Source organism: Oncorhynchus mykiss, chromosome 19, assembly GCF_013265735.2.
Source record: "Oncorhynchus mykiss isolate Arlee chromosome 19, USDA_OmykA_1.1, whole genome shotgun sequence".
NCBI classification, from domain to species: domain Eukaryota; kingdom Metazoa; phylum Chordata; class Actinopteri; order Salmoniformes; family Salmonidae; genus Oncorhynchus; species Oncorhynchus mykiss.
The window spans coordinates 2,972,965-2,996,375 of NC_048583.1; the positions used below are offsets into that span (position 1 = coordinate 2,972,965).

Genomic DNA, 23,411 nt, shown 5'->3' on the forward strand with positions numbered 1-23,411 from the left:
ATAAGAGACTACATTTTCCAAGTGTCCGCCTGGTGTCCTGCGTCGAAACTGGTGCGCAAAGCCATGTGCAAGTATTTTTCCATTTGATTGAGAGGGGAAACCATGCTTCCACGAACGATATATCATCGAAGAGATATGTGAAAAACACCTTGAGGATTGATTCTAAACAACGTTTGCCATGTTTTCAGTCGATATTATGGAGTTAATTTGGAAAAAAGTTTGCGTTTTGAGGACTGAATTTTCATTTTTTTTTGGTAGCCAAATGTGATGTATAAAACGGAGCTATTTCTAATACACAAAGAATCTTTTTGGAAAAACTGAGCATCTGCTAACTAACTGAGAGTCTCCTCATTGAAAACATCTGAAGTTCTTCAAAGGTAAATTATTTTATTTGAAGGCTTTTATGTTTTTGTTGAAATGTTGCGTGCTGGATGCTAATGCTAATGCTAAATGCTACGCTAGCTAGCTACTTTTACACAAATGATTGTTTTCCTATGGTTGAGAAGCATATTTTGAAAATCTGAGATGACAGTGTTGTTTACAAAAGGCTAAGCTTGAGAGATGGCATATTTATTTCATTTCATTTGCGATTTTCATGAATAGTTAACGTTGCGTTATGGTAATGAGCTTGAGTCTGTATTCACGATCCCGGATCCGGGATGGGGAGATCAGAAAGGTTAATCCAAACACGGTGTCAGATTTCAAAAAGGCTTTATGGCGAAAGCATATCATGCCAAATAGAGGAGTTTCCGGCGACAGTTCCCAGTCCAGAGTTTCCGGCGACAGTTCCCAGTCCAGAGCTTCCGGCGACAGTTTCCAGTCCAGAGCTTCCGGCGACAGTTTCCAGTCCAGAGCTTCTCCAGCGACGTTCTGCGGTCCGGAGCCTCCAGCGGTGGTTCCTAGTTCAGAGCCTCCAGCGGTGGTTCCTAGTTCAGAGCCTCCAGCGGTGGTTCCTAGTTCAGAGCCTCCAGCGGTGGTTCCTAGTTCAGAGCCTCCAGCGGTGGTTCCTAGTTCAGAGCCTCCAGCGGTGGTTCCTAGTTCAGAGCCTCCAGCGGTGGTTCCTAGTTCAGAGCCTCCAGCGGTGATTCCTAGTTCAGAGCCTCCAGCGGTGGTTCCTAGTTCAGAGCCTCCAGCGGTGGTTCCTAGTTCAGAGCCTCCAGCGGTGGTTCCTAGTTCAGAGCCTCCAGCGGTGGTTCCTAGTTCAGAGCCACTGGCGATGATCCACGGTCCAGTTCAACAGAAGCGGAGGGATCAGCGTAGGGAGCGGGGGCTACACCCGAACCGGAGCCACCACCGAGGGTAGATGCCCACCCGGACCCTCCCCCTATAGGTTCAGGTTTGCGGTGGGGGGTCCGCACCTTTGGAGGAGGGGTACTGTCACGCCCTGACCTCTGTTTTTTCTAAATATTTTGGTTGGGTCAGGGTGTGACGAGAGTGGGTATTCTAGTTTTGTTCATCTAGGGTTAGTTTTGTTCATCTAGGGTTTTGTATTTCTATGTTGGCCTGATATGGTTACCAATCAGAGACAGCTGTTTATCATTGTCCCTGATTGGGGATCATATTTAGGCAGCCATTTCCATTTTGTTTTTTGTGGGATCTTGACTATGTTTAGATGCCTGTCTGCACTATTTTGTATAGCTTCACGTTTTGTTGGTTTTGTTGTTTCTGTTAAGTGTTTCATTCATTAAAAGAGAATGTACGCCTCCCATGCTGCGCCTTGGTCTCACTCATACGACGATCTTGACAATATTATCATTTTAGCTTGCTAGTAAATAAATAATCAACTAAAATTGGTCCAGACTCATTGGTGAGACCCGGGTTTGTGCAGATTCCCGAATTATGCGACGTTCAGAATGAGACTGTAGAGGAAATTGATTGTTCAGCGACTGTTGTAAAATCGATATTCTGATATTCTTTGAGTTCATTTGGGAAATAGAAACTCAATAAAAACAATTTTCCCATGGTGCCACAGGTTAATGAGTTAATCATTTCCTGATTAATTTAATCACGCAATTATAACCTGTTAATCATTCGATGAGCAGCAGTCGCCACATTAACTAATACAACGTCACAACAGACAATAATTCCTTCATATATATACTGTAGTTTAAGGTTATTTTAGTGTCATAAAAAGTGTTAGTTTAAACAAATCAGGATATTTAATTTAAATATGAAAACAATTTAGAAAATGTCACGTCATGTTGGAGTTCAGAATGAAATGGTGGAACCTGAACAGGTTGAACTTGTTGAATTCACTCTTAGAAAAAAGGGTTTCCAACAGGGTTATTCAGCTGTTATGGGGTATTGTGATGTCATTATGGGGTATTGTGATGTCATTATGGGGTATTGTGATGTCACTCTTAGAAAAAAGGGTTTCCAACAGGGTTCTTCTTTCATAAAAGGAGGATGGATTCAAATTATTTAAAATGGAAGAATATAACTTCCTGTAGCCTATATAATGTAACAATGACAACAATCCCTTCATATATACTGTAGTTGAAGGTTATTTTAGTGTCATAAGAAGTGTTCATTAAAACAAATCAGGATGTTTGTTGGATGGATTCAGTGTAGGTGTTCTGCTGTGTATCGAGGGGTTTATATGAAATTGGTAGATTTGTAATTCTTTACAAGAGAAAGTTCTGGATTACTTATCTTTGGGTGACCTCGGGCTACGGTCTTTGACAATTCAGCTACTTTGTTAACAGTCTTACAACTGTCACATTATGTGACAACTGATATACTTAACAAAAGGCACATCTCAATATGTGGTCCAGGTGCCTTAGTGTTCCTATAGAAACCTGTGTCCAAACTCAGCATTAAATAGCATCTAATCAGAATAGTGTACAGAGAGATAAGTTATTACAGCTATTTAAATGTGATGTGTTTTTTAGTGTTTATTCTGTTGCAGCCTGTTCAGGGGCAGAACAACAGATTTGTACCTTGTCAGCTCTGGGATTTGAACTTGCAACCTTCTGGTTACTAGTCCAACGCTCTAACCATTAGTCTAACCTGCCGCCCCTATACTCCATCACCAACATCACTATTCCCCATAATAACAAACAAAAAAATGATTTTTAGAAATGTTTGCAAATGTATTAAAAATAAACAACAGATATATAATACTTGACTTGCCAGGCTTCCTCCAGACATGATGCTCATCATTCAGTTCAGTTCTCATGGTCTGAGATTCTTTATGTGCCTTTTGTCAAACTCCAAGCGGCTGCCATGTGGCTTTTACTGAGGTGTGGCTTCCATCTGGCCACTCTACCATAATGACCTAATTGGTGGAGTGCTGCAAAGATGATTGTCCTTCTGGAAGGTTCTCACATCTCCACAGAGGAACACTGGAGCTCTGTCAGGGTGACGATCGGGTTCTTGGTCATCTCACTGACCAGGGCCCTTCTCCCCCGATTGCTCAGTTTGGCCGGCGGCCAGCTCTAAGAAGAGTCTTGGTGGTTCCACACTACTTCCATTTAACAATGATGGAGTCACTTAAATGGGGACTTTTCAATGCTGCAGACATTTTTTGGTTCCCTTCCCCAGATCCGTGTCTCGACACAATCCTTTCTCAGAGTTCTACGGACAATTCCTTCAACCTCATGGCTTGATTTTTACTCTGACATGCACTGTGAACTGTGGGACCTTATATAGACAGGTGTGTGCCTTTCCAAATCATGGATGATCAATGGAAACAAGATGCATCTGAGCTCAATTTCGAGTCTCATAGCAAAGGGTCTGAGTACTTATGTTAATAAGATATTTCTGTTTTTTTACATTTAATAAATTAGCAAAAAAATCTAAATACAATTTTGTTTGTCATTATGGGGTATTGTGTGTAGCTTGATATAATTAATTTTAGAATAAGGCTGTAAGACAAAGGGTCTGAATGCACGTGTACATGAAGGCAGGGTAAAGTGACTAGACATCAGGATAGATAATAATAAGGTATTTGAGGTAGATATGTACATGAAGGCAGGGTAAAGTGACTAGGCATCAGGATAGATAAAAATAAGGTATTTGAGGTAGATATGTACATGAAGGCAGGGTAAAGTGACTAGACATCAGGATAGATAAAAATAAGGTATTAGAGGTAGATATGTACATGAAGGCAGGGTAAAGTGACTAGACATCAGGATAGATAATAATAAGGTATTTGAGGTAGATATGTACATGAAGGCAGGGTAAAGTGACTAGACATCAGGATAGATAATAATAAGGTATTTGAGGTAGATATGTACATGAAGAACAGAGCAGAATAAGTAAATTGTCAATGTAACAGTGTGTGTGTGTGTGTGTGTGTGTGTGTGTGTGTGTGTGTGTGTGTGTGTTGTCGTGTCTTTGGCTATGCCGGAATAATTGCTATGACATGCTATTCTATAAAATAATTTATCCGTAATTAATATCACCTGATTGAGCTAATCATGTATATAAGTAATTAACTAAAAAAAGTTTTGAGAATGACACAAATATGAATTTTCACAAAGTCTGCTGCCTCAGTTTGTATGATGGCAATTTGCATATACGCCAGAATGTTATGAAGCGTGACCAGATGATTTCCAATTAATTCAATTCCCTCTTTGCCATGCAAATGTATCCCAAAACAACATTTCCACTGCATTTCAGCCCTGCCACAAAAGGACCAGCTGACATCATGTCAGTGATTCTCTCGTTAACACAGGTGTGTGTTGATGAGGACAAGGCTGGAGATCACTCTGTCATGCTGATTGAGTTCAAATAACACACTGGAAGCTTCAAAAGGAGGGTGGTGCTTGGAATCATTGTTCTTCCTCTGTCAACCATGGTTACCTAAAAGGAAACACGCGCCGTCATCGTTGCTTTGCAGAAAAAGAGGCAAGATATTGCTGCCAGTAAGATTGCACCTAAATAAATCATTTATCAGATCATCAAGAACTTCAAGGAGAGCGGTTCAATTATGTGTTTCTACCATATTTAGTTTACCAGTCATTTCAGTGAAGGGACCAAGTGCACACATTAGGAGAAAGGAGAGATAATTGGGACAATGCTTCTTTCTGGTCTACAGTCCTGCGTCTGTGACACCAGATTACCACCTAGTGGCCATAAGAGGAACTGTCCTGTCAGTGTGTTTTTACTGCTGGCTTAAAACAACACATGACCTGAAAACAGGATATGATTCATGTGTGAGTACTAAAAATATATATTTTTATCAAATTGTTTGCTGTAGCGTTAAGAACCATGAAAAACATCCCCAAACCATGATTTGTCCTCCACCAAACTTTACAGTTGGCACTACGCATTCGGGCAGGTAGTTTTCTCCTGGCATTAGCCAAACCCAGATTTGTCTGTCAGACTGCCAGGTGGTGAAGCATGATTCATCACTCCAGAGAACATGTGGTCAAAGCTCCGGAGTCCAATGTCGGAGATCTTTACACCACTCCAACTGACGCTTGGCGTTTCCCATTTGTATCTAAGGCTTGTGTGAGGCTGGTCGGCCATGGAAACCCATTTCATGAAGCTCCCAATGAACAGTTCTTGTGCTGGCGTTGCTTCCAGAGGCAGTTTTGAAACTCGTTAGTGAGTGTTGCAACAGAGGAAAGCCGGTGTTGCTCCTAGACGTTTCCACTTCACAATAACAGCACTTACAGCTAACCGGGGCAAATCTATCAGGGGAGACATTTGACCATCTGACTTGGAAAGGTGGCATCCTATGATGTTGCCATGTTGAAAGTCACTGAGCTCTTCATTAAGGCCATTTTACTGACAATGTTTGTCTATGGAGATTGCATGGCGGAGTGCTTGATTTTATGCATCTGGCAGGAAGAGGTGTGGTTGAAATAGTATCCACTAATTTGAAGGGGTGTCCACAGACTTTTGTATATAAAGTGTATGTACACATGGGTGTTGTTGCACCATACCAACGATATGCCTGTCTTCCCCATCACATCATGAAAGGTCATGTTGATGTTCATTTAACCTCTTCCTCTGACTCCTCCCTTTCTCCTTTGTTTCTCTCTATCTCTCTGTCTCTTTCTCTCTCTTTCTCCTCAGATCTCCAGGCTCAAAGCGTCAGTTCACCAGGTAGGTAGAGTATAAATCTACAGTGATTATAGCAGTTCAATATTAGTCAACTTTATTATCCCACATGGAGAAATTCATGTGTCCATACAAACCATTCTAAAACCCAATAACAAGTAGTGTTTTATGGAACTACTAATACTTGTCAACCACAAAGCATTACTGCTGTTAGAATAACAGAATCACTGTCATCATCTGTCCTCACCACTGTGTTTTCCTCTCTGCTGTTTACAGCTGAACTCTCAGTCAGACTGGTGAATGGAACCACTTCCTGTTCTGGGACAGTGGAAGTCTTCAATGAAGGAGAGTGGTCAGGTCTATGTTCTAGGTTGTGGGACATGAAAGATGTTAATGTTGTGTGTAGAGACCTGAGTTGTGGGAATCCTGTAGATGAATCTAGAGGACCTCTGTTTGAAGATGGAAGAAGAGGAGTCACACTATATAGTAGTTGCTATGGAAATGAGTCTTCTATTAGACAGTGTGACATCATAGGTGGACGTGGTGTCTGTGATGGTGGATATTATCATCATGTGACCTGTTCAGGTAAGAGACTGGTCATATTGAGAGATTTATTTATACATTATACAATATTACCATGTATCATGTTTTATGTGTTTTTATTTCATTTAAATAGAGGGAGAGATGTCAGATGTATTTAAACATTATATTTGTGTTTGTCATATTGGTTTATGGGAGATGTTCATGGGCAGATCATTGTAGTTCAGATGGTACTGAAGTGAAGCTGCCTGATGGATGTCCAGCTGTTTATTTTCTATGAAGTGAAGTGAACTTATTCCTGTCTCCTGCCTGCATTTTTCCCAACCCGATCCTGAGTGACTAAGAACCCATTTCTACCTCTTACAGTATCAAACATAGCAAACTACAATCTTTTATCCAACATATTTGTGTTTAGTCCTTGACAATGTCATCAACAAAACTGATTGAATGTTCAACCAACTCTTTTTCTCCAGAGTCTGTGCGGCTTGTGGATGGAGCTGGTCTCTGCTCTGGGAGAGTGGAGGTGAAGTCCAATCAGTCCTGGGCCTCAGTGTGTGAAGCTGACTTTGACCGGCAGGATGCAGAGGTAGTCTGTAGAGATGTTGGCTGTGGGGCTCCTGCAGCTCTACAGGGGGGGCTCTATGGAGACGGTGAGGGTCAGACCAGGGATAAAGAGTTCCAGTGTAAAGGTAATGAGTCCCTTCTCCTGGACTGTGACACCTCAGACAGAGAGAACAACACCTGCCTACCTGGTAATGCTGTTGGACTCACCTGCTCAGGTAAGAAACAGTTTGTCACTCAGTCAACATTGTTTCTCACCTGGAGTGAAGAATATGAGAGACAATATAGGTGTGTTTCAGTGAGAAAATAGTAAGATTACTGTCTCTCTCTTTTCTTTTCTCAGAGCCTGATGATGTGAGGCTGGTGGGAGGAGGCAGTCGCTGTGCTGGTGGAGTGGAGCGGTACGACCAGGGAGAGTGGAGGATTGTGGGAGCTGACTGGAACAAGGAGAATGTAGCTGCAGTAGTGTGTAGACAGCTGGGTTGTGGCTCCACTGTTTCAGTACCACCTGGAAACACCACTAGAGGGTTTGGAGTTTACTGTTCTGGGTCTGAGTCTTCACTGAGGGAGTGTTCCAGAAGTTATGATCTCCTTCCTGAACTCACAGTAATCTGCTCAGGTATTAACAAGATACACTATATTGCCAAAAGTAAGTGGACATTAGTTTATTTGGCTATTTCAGCCACAGGTGTATAAAATCAAGCACACAACCATGCAATCTGCATATACAAACACATAGACAAACACAGTCAGTAAAATGTCCTTAATGAAGATCTCAGTGACTTTCAAAGTGGCACATCTAGGAGCAACAACGGCTCAGCCGTGAAGTGGAAGGTCAAACAATCTCACAGAACGGACCTCCGAGTGATGAAGTGCTTGGAGTGTAAGAATTGTCTGTCCTCGAATGAAAAACTCACTGCTGAGTTCCACATACTTTAGTCCATGTATTATATCTCCTTCCTGGACTCACAGTGATCTGCTCAGGAAATATCAAGATATTATAATTAATTCATACAACTTCCTCTGCATCTCTAATGATGACTGTTTAGCTTGTAAATCTGCTTCGCAAAACATTTCACTTAGTCAAGTAGGAATCAAATACACCTTAAATATCCCAGAATGCGTTTGCATTTGAGTGTTATCTCAGTGAAAGTCTCTTCCCTCTACCACTGTCACAAAGAGAGAATGAGGGAGGTGGAGAGGAAGATGGAGAGAGAATATATTTAGATCACTGACTTCTCAACAATGATGTCATCATAACCAGTAACATTTTCTACTCTTGGCCCATCCTGACCCTGACATACAGCATCAGACCTTGTAGATCAGATGGTACTGAAGTGAAGCTGCCAGATGGATGTCCAGCTGTTTATTTTCTATAAAGTGAAGTGAACTTATTCCTGTCTCCTGCCTGCATTATTCCCAACCCTATCCTGAGTGACTAAGAACCCATTTCTACCTCTTACAGTATCAAACATAGCAAACTACAATCTTTTATCCAACATATTTGTGTTTAGTCCTTGACAGTGTCATCAACAAAACTGATTGAATGTTCAACCAACTCTTTTTCTCCAGAGTCTGTGCGGCTTGTGGATGGAGCTGGTCTCTGCTCTGGGAGAGTGGAGGTGAAGTCCAATCAGTCCTGGGCCTCAGTGTGTGAAGCTGACTTTGACCGGCAGGATGCAGAGGTAGTCTGTGTGGAGCTTGGCTGTGGGGCTCCTGCAGCTCTACAGGGGGGGCTCTATGGAGGAGGTAGGGGTCAGACCTGGGATAAAGAGTTCCAGTGTAAAGGCAATGAGTCCCTTCTCCTGGACTGTGACACCTCAGACAGAAAGCACAACACCTGCCTACCTGGTAATGCTGTTGGACTCACCTGCTCAGGTAAGAAACAGTTTGTCACTCAATCAGCATTGTTTTTCACCTGGAGTGAAGAATATGAGAGACAATATAGGTGTGTTTTAGTGAGAAATAGTAAGATTACTGTCTCTCTCTTTTCTTTTCTCAGAGCCTGATGATGTGAGGCTGGTGGGAGGAGGCAGTCGCTGTGCTGGTGGAGTGGAGGGGTACGACCAGGGAGCTTGGAGGACTGTGGGAACTCAAGACTGGGAGCAGGAGGATGTAGCTGCAGTAGTGTGTAGACAGCTGGGTTGTGGCTCCACTGTTTCAGTACCACCTGGAATCACCACTAGAGGGTTTAGAGTTTACTGTTATGGTCCTGAGTCTTCACTGAGGGAGTGTGGAAGATCAGATGATCTCCTTCCTGGACTCACAGTGATCTGCTCAGGTAATAACAACATATTATAATTATATTCAACTGATTTCCTTCATTCATACAACTTCCTCTGCACCTCTCATGATGACTGTTTAACTTGTCAGTCTGCTTTGCAAAATAGATCACTCTGTCAAGTAGGAATCAAATACAACTTAAATATCCCAGAATGCTTTTGTATTTGAGTGTTATCTCAGTGAACGTCTCTACTCACTACCACTGTCAAATGTCATGTTATTGTCATATCTAAATGAGGAAAGTAGTTGAGGAGCTACGTTTTCTTTTTCTCTCCTCTTGTTCCAGATGTCCTGCTTAAGCCTGATATCAACATGTGTTGTCTCAGTGACTGTAGGCCCACTACTCATGTTGCCCTGTGAGGGAGGGTGGCTGGCACTGTTACATGCTGATGTTATTGTCATATCTATAGGAAACTAGTTGAAGAGGTTTTTCTTGTTCTCTTTTATTGTTACAGATCTCCTGGTCCAGCCTGACATCTTCCTGGCTGACTCAATGGGAGGGGTCTCCAGGGGCCACCAGGGGCCCGAGGTGTTCAGGGGCTACAGCTTCACCATCACCTGCTCCACTCAGCCACAGTACCCAGGAGGCTCCTTCCTCCTCACGTTCACCGGCTCCACCAGAACCCAGACCCAGCTAGCTGTCAATCACTCTGCTGCCTTCCTCTTCCCTGCTGCAGATGACTCCCACCAAGGGAACTACAGCTGTGTTTATGACAATTATGTTTTCGCTCATAACTTCTCCTCTGAGAGCGAGCTCCTCTCCCTCACCATCACAGGTAACTGAACATGAACCAGACTTATGACTTTGTCATTGACAGATTTCCCACAGATCTATGTGATGATGATCAGTCCCCTCATCAAAGGTGTTTCTGTTTGCAGCCTCTCCTCTGCCAGCCTTCATCATCAGACACGTTGTAGTGCTGCTGATCCTACTGACAACAATCACCATCTCCTACCTGTACTACAAGGTAAAGACATTTACTCAGACGTTACAAGTCATTTAAACTAGAGGGAGAGGGTGAGGGGGAGGGAGAGAGAATGGAGATATGTCTGACTGTTGGTGCTGTGTCTCCCTAGCCCACCAAGAGGCAGAAGAGAGTGAACAGGGTGAGCAACATGGATCTTTATGTCAATGCCATGGAGATGGTCTCTCTGAGCTCCAGAGCTGAAGCTGGACCGGGAGAGGAGAGAGCAGCCCAGGGGACGGAGTAGGAGGAGAATGAAGATGACCCTACATGCTGATCTTAGGTCAGTTTTGTGTTTTAAATCGATGGTCAGCAGTGGACTGGTGTTTAAAATGTGGTGACAAACCTGAAGTGGTTCTAATTTGAATAACAAGTTCAGAATGAGTTTATCTTTCTAGAACCTTGGAAGAAATCTAAAAGGAGTGACTGCAACCACCATTATTCATTTAGTTTGGTTTTTACCACCAGAGAAACATGGGGTTTTGGGTAACATGGGGTTTTGGGTAACATGGGGTTTTGGGTAACAAGGAGTTTTGGTTACATGGGGTTTTGGGTAACAAGGAGTTTTGGTTACATGGGGTTTTGGGTAACAAGGAGTTTTGGTTACATGGGGTTTTGGGTAACATGGGGTTTTAGTTACATGGGGTTCTGGGTAACATGGGGTTTGGGGTAACATGGGGTTCTGGGTAACATGGGGTTTTGGTAACATGGGGTTTTGGGTAACATGGAGTTTTGGGTAACATGGGGTTTGGGGTAACATGGGGTTTTGGGTAACATGGAGTTTTGGGTAACATGGAGTTTTGGGTAACATGGGGTTTTGGGTAACATGGGGTTTTGGGTAACATGGGGTTTTGGGTATCATTGGGATTTGGGTAACATGGGGTTTTGGTAACATGGGGTTTTGGTAACATGGGGTTTTTTAAGTAGCTCAGTAATGTCTGTTTTGTGTCCAGAATATCTTGCTTTTTGCTTTTGTCCTCATTTATTTATCTTATTTAGTGTCTCTTAGATTCTTTATCTTATTTAGTGTCTCTTAGATTCTTTATCTTATTTAGTCTCTTAGATTCTTTATCTTATTTAGTGTCTCTTAGATTCTTTATCTTATTTAGTCTCTTAGATTCTTTATCTTATTTAGTGTCTCTTAGATTCTTTATCTTATTTAGTGTCTCTTAGATTCTTTATCTTATTTAGTGTCTCTTAGATTCTTTATCTTGTTTAGTGTCTCTTAGATTCTTTACCTTATTTAGTGTCTCTTAGATTCTTTATCTTATTTAGTGTCTCTTAGATTCTTTATCTTATTTAGTCTCTTAGATTCTTTATCTTATTTAGTGTCTCTTAGATTCTTTATCTTATTTAGTGTCTCTTAGATTCTTTATCTTATTTAGTGTCTCTTAGATTCTTTATCTTGAAGTGTTTCCATTATTAGTCCAGGTATTATTATAATCATCTGTTCATTCTTTGTATTTTTAAACATTTTTTAATAAAGGGGTTTGTTGTTGTTGTTTACCTCCCATGATGTTATTGATTATAAATGTTATGATATTGATTATGATGTAGATTAGTGTTATGTTGTTAGTAGTATATAGAGATAATGATGTTATTGATTATAAATGTTATGATATTGATTATGATGTAGATTAGTGTTATGTTGTTAGTAGTATAGAGATAATGATGTTATTGATTATAAATGTTATGATATTGATTATGATGTAGATTAGTGTTGTGATGTTGCTCTCTAAACTGCCATGTAATCAACTGGATGCTTTTAATAAAATTACAGGCTGTCAGTCTGTGTGATTCCCCTCTTGGACAGACTACAACATACAGTATGAATTAACTGATATCAGTCTTGTGTGATTTAATTATTAGACAGACTACAACATACAGTATGAATTAACTGAGATCAGTCTGTGTGATTCCCCTCTTGGTCAGACTAAAACATACAGTATGAATTAACTGGTCATACATTTGGCAGGAGGTTAGGAAGTGCATCTCAGTTTCCACCTCATTTTGTGGGTTGTGTGCACATAGCCTGTCTTCTCTGGAGAGCCAGGTACTGACCTGTATATAGTCCTGCTGTTGTTATTTTACTGTTGCTCTTTATTTACTTGTTACTTTCATTTCTTATTCTTGTACATATTTTTTCAATCTGCATTGTTCGTTAGGGGCTCGAAACTAATAACATTTGATTTGAGTTCTGCCTACGGCAGCCTTTCTCAATAGCAAAGCTATGCTCACTGTGTCTGTTCATAGTCAAAGCTTTCCTTAAGTTTGGGTCAGTCATAGTGGTCAGGTATTCTGCCACTGTGTACTCTCTGTTTAGGGCTAAACAGCATTCTAGTTTGCTCTGATTTTGATCATTAATTCCAATGTGTCAAGTAATTTTTTTTTTTTCCTCATGATTTGGTTGGCCTAATGTGTTTGCTGTCCTGGGGCTCTGCCGGGTCTGTTTGTGAACAGAGCACCAGGTCTAGCTTGCTTAGGGGACTCTTCTGTATGTCTCTCTCTCTGTCTGTGTTTCTCGCTCTCTCACAAACAGATGCATAATTCAAACAGTGAGAAACTACAAACAAACAGAAAGAGAGAAGATATCCTCCACATAGACTATGATGTATTGTTGTCCTGGTGTGTAGTTATTTATCCTCCACATAGACTATGATGTATTGTTGTCCTGGTGTGTAGTTATTTATCCTCCACATAGACTATGATGTATTGTTGTCCTGGTGTGTAGTTATTTATCCTCCATAGACTATGATGTATTGTTGTCCTGGTGTGTAGTTATTTATCCTCCATAGACTATGATGTATTGTTGTCCTGGTGTGTGTGTGTGTGTGTGTGTGGTGATTGATGGTGATAGGTGGGTGAGTGAGTGTAAATGCAGAGCCAACTACTCCTGTCTGATCAGGGTCCAGCAGTCACCAACCCTGGAGAGATACAGTCACCCACCAACCCTGGAGAGATACAGTCACACACCAAACCTGGAGAGATACAGTCACCCACCAACCCTGGAGAGATACAGGCTTTGCAGGATTTTGTTCCAGACCACCACTGAAACACCTGAAGTCAAATTGTCTCATCATAAAGGATTTGATGATATATTGACTGATTGGTATTTGTTGTGGTGGTACCTGGCTGGGGAAACCTGGTCTTCTCCATTCCAATGTTTTTACACTTAATGAGGAGTAGTGAATGAGTGCACACTTCAGGAAGCAGTAAATACTTTTGGGACGCATCCCTGGCCCAGGCCGGAGCATCTCCAAATTGACCACTTGGCAAAGGGAGCCGATTAATTCTAAGGCTCTATTCTGGAATATTAACTGGCGTTTGTTGCCCCCTGGTGGAAATAACCTCTTATTGATCTCCTTCTCTGTATATTTTTGTGCAGTTTGTACCTTGCAGCACACCGTACAAATATTTGAGGTTAAACTCCTATATTACTGTTCTGCTTGCAGCAGGATAATATGCTGGCAACACAACAGTAGATTATTTTATTCTAAATAAGAGTCCCCCTGCAAAGACGAACTCAATTTTGAGAAGATCTATTATATAGATATCTAGCACTATTGTTGTATTAGCAGTGTTTATATAGTACAGACACCTAGCACTATTGTTGGATTAGCAGTGTTTCTATAGTACAGACACCTAGCACTATTGTTGGATTAGCAGTGTTTATATAGTACAGACACCTAGCACTATTGTTGGATTAGTAGTGTTTATATAGTACAGACACCTAGCACTATTGTTGTATTAACAGTGTTTATATAATACAGACACCTAGCACTATTGTTGGATTAGCAGTGTTTATATAGTACAGACACCTAGCACTATTGTTGTATTAACAGTGTTTATATAATACAGACACCTAGCACTATTGTTGGATTAGCAGTGTTTATATAGTACAGACACCTAGCACTATTGTTGTATTAACAGTGTTTATATAATACAGACACCTAGCACTATTGTTGGATTAGCAGTGTTTATATAGTACAGACACCTAGCACTATTGTTGTATTAGTAGTGTTTATATAGTACAGACACCTAGCACTATTGTTGTATTAGTAGTGTTTATATAGTACAGACACCTAGCACTATTGTTGTATTAGCAGTGTTTATATAGTTCAGGCACCTGGTGGAACCAACTTCACATCGCCCCCCAGAAGAAAGGCACACGGACACCCACACTTCAGGTTGACTCAGTTTTTATCTGCAGTAAAAGATAACAAACAGTGATGACAGACATTGACAGGACGGTCACAGCCACACGTTCACTGGTTAGGTAGGACACAAGATATATATTAGATAGGAACAACAGTAGTGTCACATGGTTAGGTAGGACACAATATATCTGTTAGATAGGAACAACAGTAGTGATACATGGTTAGGTAGAACACAAGATATATGTTAGATAGGAGCAACAGTAGTGACACATGGTTAGGTAGAACACAATATATCTGTTAGATAGGAACAACAGTAGTGATACATGGTTAGGTAGGACACAAGATATCTGTTAGATAGGAACAACAGTAGTGATACATGGTTAGGTAGGACACAAGATATCTGTTAGATAGGAACAACAGTAGTGATACATGGTTAGGTAGGACACAAGATATCTGTTAGATAGGAACAACAGTAGTGACACATGGTTAGGTAGGACACAAGATATATGTTAGATAGGAACAACAGTAGTGACACATGGTTAGGTAGGACACAATATATCTGTTAGACAGGAACAACAGTAGTGTCACATGGTTAGGTAGGACACAATATATCTGTTAGATAGGAACAACAGTAGTTATACATGGTTAGGTAGGACACAATATATCTGTTAGATAGGAACAACAGTAGTTATACATGGTTAGGTAGGACACAATATATCTGTTAGATAGGAACAACAGTAGTTATACATGGTTAGGTAGGACACAAGATATCTGTTAGATAGTAACAACAGTAACGTTATTGATTCAAACCCTCAATGTGAAGTGATATTAATCAATAAATACAGAACACAAGTACAACCCTTTTATATAAACCTTTTACGGTAGTAAGAAAATAAACATTCACTTAATATTTCAACAAGTCACCTGCTAGTAAATCACCTGCTGGTAATAACTAGCGTGACATTGTAGTGCAGAGACCAACGGTGCTCGTTAGCTCGTCATTAACACGGCTAGCTAAGACAGCAACAACTTGGTTAACTGGCTGAAATAGGTCTTCAATTCATGAACGGCCAAATAAATATCTACAGAGCCACATTCGCTATTGACTTTAGGATATATGAGCCAGTTTTCCAAAACCACTATTGTGTTATACAGTTTGAAACAGTTTTTATGTACAGAGGAAGAGGACTCGAACCTGCTCTCAGAATATCTGTCAGACTGAGGAGCGGGCAGACCAACTTCCCAAATAGGGGAGACGCACTCAAAACACACTAGTTGTTCTTTCAAAGAAAATAATACAAAAATGGTAGGTCCGAAGGCCTCTCATATTACCAACCTTACTACAATGGCAGCAAATATTTTAATGAATTCAGTAATACATAATGAAAGGAAACGTAATTTATATCACCCCTTTTTCTGAGGTGAATGGTTTCACCCACTACTCTCCCGGAACTGAGGCTTTGACATCAACAGTTTCACTTTGTTCAATGTTAATGTCAAATGTACTGTAACTGTCTAGTTGTGAAGAGAATCTAAATATGTTGTTTACTGATCTCCTCTCCATTCTAGCACCATACGTTCGGTTGTTTACTGATTTCCTCTCCATTCTAGCACCATACATTCTGTTGTTTACTGATCTCCTCTCCATTCTAGCACCATACGTTCTGTTGTTTACTGATCTCCTCTCCATTCTAGCACCATACGTTCTGTTGTTTACTGATCTCCTCTCCATTCTAGCACCATACGTTCTGTTGTTTACTGATCTCCTCTCCATTCTAGCACCATACGTTCTTCAGAAGCTGGACAGCATATGAATATAATCCATCTTCTCTCACCCTCTCCCCTCAAGACCAACATCACACAAGATGCTTCAGAACAACAACAACAAGAAGCTGGTGAAGCTAATACCCAACAGGAACAACCATGACAACAACACCAAGCTGGTGAAGTTGCTACCCAACAGGAACAACCATGACAACAACAACAAGCTGGTGAAGTTGCTACCCAACAGGAACAACCATGACAACAACAACAACAACAAGCTGGTGAAGTTGCTACCCAACAGGAACAACCATGACAACAACAACAACAAGCTGGTGAAGTTGCTACCCAACAGGAACAACCATGACAACAACAACAAGCTGGTGAAGTTGCTACCCAACAGGAACAACCATAACAACAACAAGCTGGTGAAGTTGCTACCCAACAGGAACAACCATAACAACAACAACAAGCTGGTGAAGTTGCTACCCAACAGGACAACCATGACAACAACAACAAGCTGGTGAAGTTGCTACCCAACAGGAACAACCAATATGTTTCAGTTGTATATTCTACCAAGTGTTAATGTCATTGTAGAGGGTGGGTCCCAAAGACCCTCCCCATTAGTGATTAAGGGGACTTGAAGATTCATCTGTTTTGCTGCAGGCCTTATAATAGATACTGTTTCTATGTGTCTAAAACTCTGCCACTATACGTTGTACAAGCATCTATATTAGTCTTTGTGGTTAGGCCCTGGTTGATGTGAGAGTGGGCTTGCAGGCTGGGTCTGAGTCTATATTAGTCTTTGTGGTTAGGCCCTGGCTGTTGTGAGAGTGGGCTTGCAGGCTGGGTCTGAGTCTATATTAGTCTTTGTGGTTAGGCCCTGGTTGATGTGAGAGTGGGCTTGCAGGCTGGGTCTGAGTCTATATTAGTCTTTGTGGTTAGGCCCTGGTTGATGTGAGAGTGGGCTTGCAGGCTGGGTCTGAGTCTATATTAGTCTTTGTGGTTAGGCCCTGGCTGTTGTGAGAGTGGGCTTGCAGGCTGGGTCTGAGTCTATATTAGTCTTTGTGGTTAGGCCCTGGTTGATGTGAGAGTGGGCTTGCAGGCTGGGTCTGAGTCTATATTAGTCATTGTGGTTAGGCCCTGGTTGATGTGAGAGTGGGCTTGCAGGCTGGGTCTGAGTCTATATTAGTCTTTGTGGTTAGGCCCTGGTTGATGTGAGAGTGGGCTTGCAGGCTGGGTCTGAGTCTATATTAGTCATTGTGGTTAGGCCCTGGTTGATGTGAGAGTGGGCTTGCAGGCTGGGTCTGAGTCTATATTAGTCTTTGTGGTTAGGCCCTGGTTGATGTGAGAGTGGGCTTGCAGGCTGGGTCTGAGTCTATATTAGTCTTTGTGGTTAGGCCCTGGCTGATGTGAGAGTGGGCTTGCAGGCTGGGTCTGAGTCTATATTAGTCTTTGTGGTTAGGCCCTGGCTGATGTGAGAGTGGGCTTGCAGGCTGGGTCTGAGTCTATATTAGTCATTGTGGTTAGGCCCTGGCTGATGTGAGAGTGGGCTTGCAGGCTGGGTCTGAGTCTATATTAGTCTTTGTGGTTAGGCCCTGGTTGATGTGAGAGTGGGCTTGCAGGCTGGGTCTGAGTCTATATTAGTCTTTGTGGTTAGGCCCTGGTTGATGTGAGAGTGGGCTTGCAGGCTGGGTCTGAGTCTATATTAGTCTTTGTGGTTAGGCCCTGGTTGATGTGAGAGTGGGCTTGCAGGCTGGGTCTGAGTCTATATTAGTCTTTGTGGTTAGGCCCTGGCTGTTGTGAGAGTGGGCTTGCAGGCTGGGTCTGAGTCTATATTAGTCTTTGTGGTTAGGCCCTGGCTGATGTGAGAGTGGGCTTGCAGGCTGGGTCTGAGTCTATATTAGTCTTTGTGGTTAGGCCCTGGCTGATGTGAGAGTGGGCTTGCAGGCTGGGTCTGAGTCTATATTAGTCTTTGGGGTTAGGCCCTGGCTGATGTGAGAGTGGGCTTGCAGGCTGGGTCTGAGTCTATATTAGTCTTTGTGGTTAGGCCCTGGCTGATGTGAGAGTGTGCTTGCAGGCTGGGTCTGAGTCTATATTAGTCTTTGTGGTTAGGCCCTGGCTGATGTGAGAGTGTGCTTAGGTGGGGTGAACTTACTCTGAAACATACATGCTGTGTTCCCGTTGTCAACTTCTGTCTGCAACCACATTAATAAATGAACGATTTATTTACTTAAAGATATTGTCTGGTTGCTGATTTCACCAATAAGCAAATGATTGACAAGGAACAAGGAACCTGCCCCGACATCACCACCATGAATGTAGAAGTTATATAGTCTACCAAGTGTTAATGTCACTACCATGGATGTAGAAGTTATATAGTCTACCAAGTGTTAATGTCACCACCATGAATGTAGAAGTTATATAGTCTACTAAGTGTTAATGTCACTACCATGGATGTTTAAGTTATATAGTCTACCAAGTGTTAATGTCACCACCATGAATGTAGAAGTTATATAGTCTACCAAGTGTTAATGTCACCACCATGGATGTAGAAGTTATATAGTCTACCAAGTGTTAATGTCACCACCATGGATGTAGAAGTTATATAGTCTACCAAGTGTTAATGTCACTACCATGGATGTAGAAGTTATATAGTCTACCAAGTGTTAATGTCACCACCATGGATGTAGAAGTTATATAGTCTACCAAGTGTTGATGTCACCACCATGGATGTAGAAGTTATATAGTCTACTAAGTGTTAATGTCACTACCATGAATGTAGAAGTTATATAGTCTACCAAGTGTTAATGTCACCACCATGGATGTAGAAGTTATATAGTCTACCAAGTGTTAATGTCACCACCATGGATGTAGAAGTTATATAGTCTACCAAGTGTTAATGTCACCACCATGGATGTAGAAGTTATATAGTCTACCAAGTGTTAATGTCACCACCATGGATGTAGAAGTTATATAGTCTACCAAGTGTTGATGTCACCACCATGAATGTTTAAGTTATATAGTCTACCAAGTGTTGATGTCACCACCATGAATGTTTAAGTTATATAGTCTACCAAGTGTTGATGTCACCACCATGAATGTTTAAGTTATATAGTCTACCAAGTGTTAATGTCACCACCATGGATGTTTAAGTTATATAGTCTACCAAGTGTTAATATCACCACCATGGATGTTTAAGTTATATATTCTACCAAGTGTTAATGTCACCACCATGGATGTAGAAGTTATATAGTCTACCAAGTGTTAATTTCAATCCGACTGTGATACTTGTGAGTTGATGTGATGTCATTGATGATTTCTAACAGATTTCCACACAGTGGAGTCCCTGCAGATGGTGAAAAACAGGATGTGTCACACACTGTGGTCACACCCAAACAGCTCTTTGCTGTCCGCCCAGACTTAACACTAAGTCACACAAGACAAGTTTGTATCAGTGGAAAAAACTAGCATTTAACAGACAATTCTCTAAGTAATAAAACAGTATAGCATGTCTCATTTACCACCACACCTGTTGAGTTGACTTGGGTAACAGACCTCTAGCTTCTACAACACAGAAAGTTAGAGGCGACTTTCCCAAGTCAGTCACTGACAATTAGGTAAGATATTATAGGACACTATGTGTAACTGCTGCTCTGTCAGCAGTTTCCTGTGGAGTTTTTCTGATGTCAGTGTTTCCTTTAGGAAGGTGGGTTTAACTGATCTGATTTGCTTAACAGTTTGCCACATAATTGAAGTAAGGAAGTAATGAGTTAGAAATCATATAGCCTAGCAGTATTTCTCACTCTTCAGTCCTCTCTTCATGACAGTAGACTTGTTTCACTCAGTGGAGCCCCAGTTAGTGAAAGATATGATACCTGCAATAATATTGATGATCCTGTTCCGGAGCACAGGTAAGATTCGAAATTGTAAGATATATTACAATTTGTGCGGCTAGTAAAATAACATACAACTGGAAGCAGACAGTAAAAATGTGTCTCAAAGCAGAACAATGATGTGATCACCTGTAAATGTACTTTACTGTAGTCTAACTGTCCATCTGCGGACAGGCACTAATATCAGTTAAGGTGTGATGGTCAGTCTTATAAGAACCAAGGTAAGACCCAAATGCAGACAGCAGGGTTCAGGCAAAGACAGAACAGGACAGGCAGAGTGGTCAGGCAGGTGGGCTCAGAGTCAGGACAGGCAGGTGAGCTCAGAGTTAGGACAGGCAGAGTGATCAGGCAGGTGGGCTCAGAGTCAGGACAGGCAGGTGGGCTCAGAGTCAGGACAGGCAGAGTGGTCAGGCAGGTGGTCTCAGAGTCAGGACAGGCAGAGTGGTCAGGCTGGTGGGCTCAGAGTCAGGACAGGCAGAGTGGTCAGGCAGGTGGGCTCAGAGTCAGGACAGGCAGAGTGGTCAGGCAGGTGGGCTCAGGGTCAGGCAGGTGGGCTCAGGGTCAGGACAGGCAGAATGGTCAGGCAGGCGGGCTCAGAGTCAGAACAGGCAGAGTGGTCAGGCAGGTGGGCTCAGGGTCAGGACAGGCAGAGTGGTCAGGCAGGTGGGCTCAGAGTCAAGACAGGCAGAGTGGTCAGGCAGGTGGGCTCAGGGTCAGGCAGGTGGGCTCAGGGTCAGGCAGGTGGGCTCAGGGTCATTACAGGCAGAATGGTCAGGCAGCGGGCTCAGAGTCAGGGCAGGCAGAGTGGTCAGGCAGGCGAGCTCAGAGTCAGGACAGGCAGAGTGGTCAGGCAGGTGGGCTCAGAGTCAGGGCAGGCAGAGTGATCACGCAGGCGGGCTCAGAGTTAGGACAGGCAGAGTGATCAGGCAGGTGGGCTCAGAGTCAGGACAGGCAGAGTGGTCTGGCAGGTGGGCTCAGAGTCAGGACAGGCAGAGTGGTCAGGCAGGTGGTCTCAGAGTCAGGACAGGCAGAGTGGTCAGGCTGGTGGGCTCAGAGTCAGGACAGGCAGAGTGGTCAGGCAGGTGGGCTCAGAGTCAGGACAGGCAGAGTGGTCAGGCAGGTGGGGTCAGGCAGGTGGGCTCAGGGTCAGGCAGGTGGGCTCAGGGTCAGGGCAGGCAGAGTGATCACGCAGGTGGGCTCAGAGTTAGGACAGGCAGAGTGATCAGGCAGGTGGGCTCAGAGTCAGGACAGGCAGAGTGGTCAGGCAGGTGGGCTCAGAGTCAGGGCAGGCAGAGTGATCACGCAGGTGGGCTCAGAGTCAGGACAGGCAGAGTGGTCAGGCAGGCGGGTTCAGAGTCAGGACAGGCTCAGGGTCAGGCAGGTGGGCTCAGACTCAGGCAGGTGGGCTCAGAGTCAGAACAGGCAGAGTGGTCAGGCAGATGGGCTCAGAGTCAGGCAGGTGGGCTCAGAGTCAGGACAGGCAGAGTGGTCAGGCAGGTGGGCTCAGGGTCAGGACAGGCAGAGTGGTCAGGCAGGTGGGCTCAGAGTCAGGACAGGCAGGTGGGCTCAGAGTCAGGACAGGCAGGTGGGCTCAGGGTCAGGCAGGCGGGCGGGCTCAGAGTCAGGACAGGCAGAGTGGTCAGGCAGGTGGGCTCAGAGTTAGGGCAGGCAGGTGGGCTCAGAGTCAGGACAGGCAGAGTGGTCAGGCAGGCGGGCTCAGAGTCAGGACAGGCAGGTGGGCTCAGAGTCAGGGCAGGCAGAGTGGTCAGGCAGGTGGGCACAGGTTCAGGGCAGGCAGAGTGGCCAGGCAGGTGGGCTCAGAGTCAGGGCAGGCAGAGTGGTCAGGTAGGTGGGCTCAGAGTCAGGGCAGGCAGAGTGGTCAGGCAGGCGGGCTCAGAGTCAGGGCAGGCAGAGTGGTAAGGCAGGCGGGCTCAGAGTCAGGGCAGGCAGAGTGGTCAGGCAGGCGGGCTCAGAGTCAGGGCAGGCAGAGTGGTCAGGCAGGTGGGCTCAGAGTCAGGGCAGGCAGGTGGGCTCAGAGTCAGGACAGGCAGAGTGGTCAAGCAGGTGGGCTCAGAGTCAGGGCAGGCAGAGTGATCAGGCAGGTGTGCTCAGAGTCAGGACAGGCAGGGTGGTCAGGCAGGTGGGCTCAGAGTCAGGACAGGCAGAGTGGTCAGGCAGGTGGGCTCAGAGTCAGGACAGGCAGAGTGGTCAGGCAGGTGGGCTCAGAGTCAGGGCAGGCAGAGTGATCAGGCAGGTGTGCTCAGAGTCAGGACAGGCAGAGTGGTCAGGCAGGTGGGCTCAGGGTCAGGACAGGCAGAGTGGTCAGGCAGGTGGGCTCAGAGTCAGGACAGGCAGGTGGGCTCAGAGTCAGGACAGGCAGGTGGGCTCAGGGTCAGGCAGGCGGGCGGGCTCAGAGTCAGGACAGGCAGAGTGGTCAGGCAGGTGGGCTCAGAGTTAGGGCAGGCAGGTGGGCTCAGAGTCAGGACAGGCAGAGTGGTCAGGCAGGCGGGCTCAGAGTCAGGACAGGCAGGTGGGCTCAGAGTCAGGGCAGGCAGAGTGGTCAGGCAGGTGGGCACAGGTTCAGGGCAGGCAGAGTGGCCAGGCAGGTGGGCTCAGAGTCAGGGCAGGCAGAGTGGTCAGGTAGGTGGGCTCAGAGTCAGGGCAGGCAGAGTGGTCAGGCAGGCGGGCTCAGAGTCAGGGCAGGCAGAGTGGTAAGGCAGGCGGGCTCAGAGTCAGGGCAGGCAGAGTGGTCAGGCAGGCGGGCTCAGAGTCAGGGCAGGCAGAGTGGTCAGGCAGGTGGGCTCAGAGTCAGGGCAGGCAGGTGGGCTCAGAGTCAGGACAGGCAGAGTGGTCAAGCAGGTGGGCTCAGAGTCAGGGCAGGCAGAGTGATCAGGCAGGTGTGCTCAGAGTCAGGACAGGCAGGGTGGTCAGGCAGGTGGGCTCAGAGTCAGGACAGGCAGAGTGGTCAGGCAGGTGGGCTCAGAGTCAGGACAGGCAGAGTGGTCAGGCAGGTGGGCTCAGAGTCAGGGCAGGCAGAGTGATCAGGCAGGTGTGCTCAGAGTCAGGACAGGCAGAGTGGTCAGGTAGGTGGGCTCAGAGTCAGGGCAGGCAGAGTGGTCAGGCAGGCGGGCTCAGAGTCAGGGCAGGCAGAGTGGTAAGGCAGGCGGGCTCAGAGTCAGGGCAGGCAGAGTGGTCAGGCAGGCGGGCTCAGAGTCAGGGCAGGCAGAGTGGTCAGG

The 23,411-nt window shown here is 44.3% G+C and overlaps 1 protein-coding gene across 1 annotated transcript in view; it reads left to right on the forward strand.

Annotated features, from left to right (window-relative positions):
• Window positions 1-23,411, forward strand: part of LOC118941397 (scavenger receptor cysteine-rich type 1 protein M130-like) — a 114,094-nt gene that overhangs the window by 84,002 nt on the left and 6,681 nt on the right. The window contains exons 6-8 of the mRNA XM_036953909.1: window positions 9,116-9,394; window positions 9,852-10,172; window positions 10,276-10,364. Of these exons, the coding sequence (XP_036809804.1) occupies window positions 9,116-9,394; window positions 9,852-10,172; window positions 10,276-10,364 (689 nt within the window). The remainder of the gene's footprint in view (window positions 1-9,115; window positions 9,395-9,851; window positions 10,173-10,275; window positions 10,365-23,411) is intronic.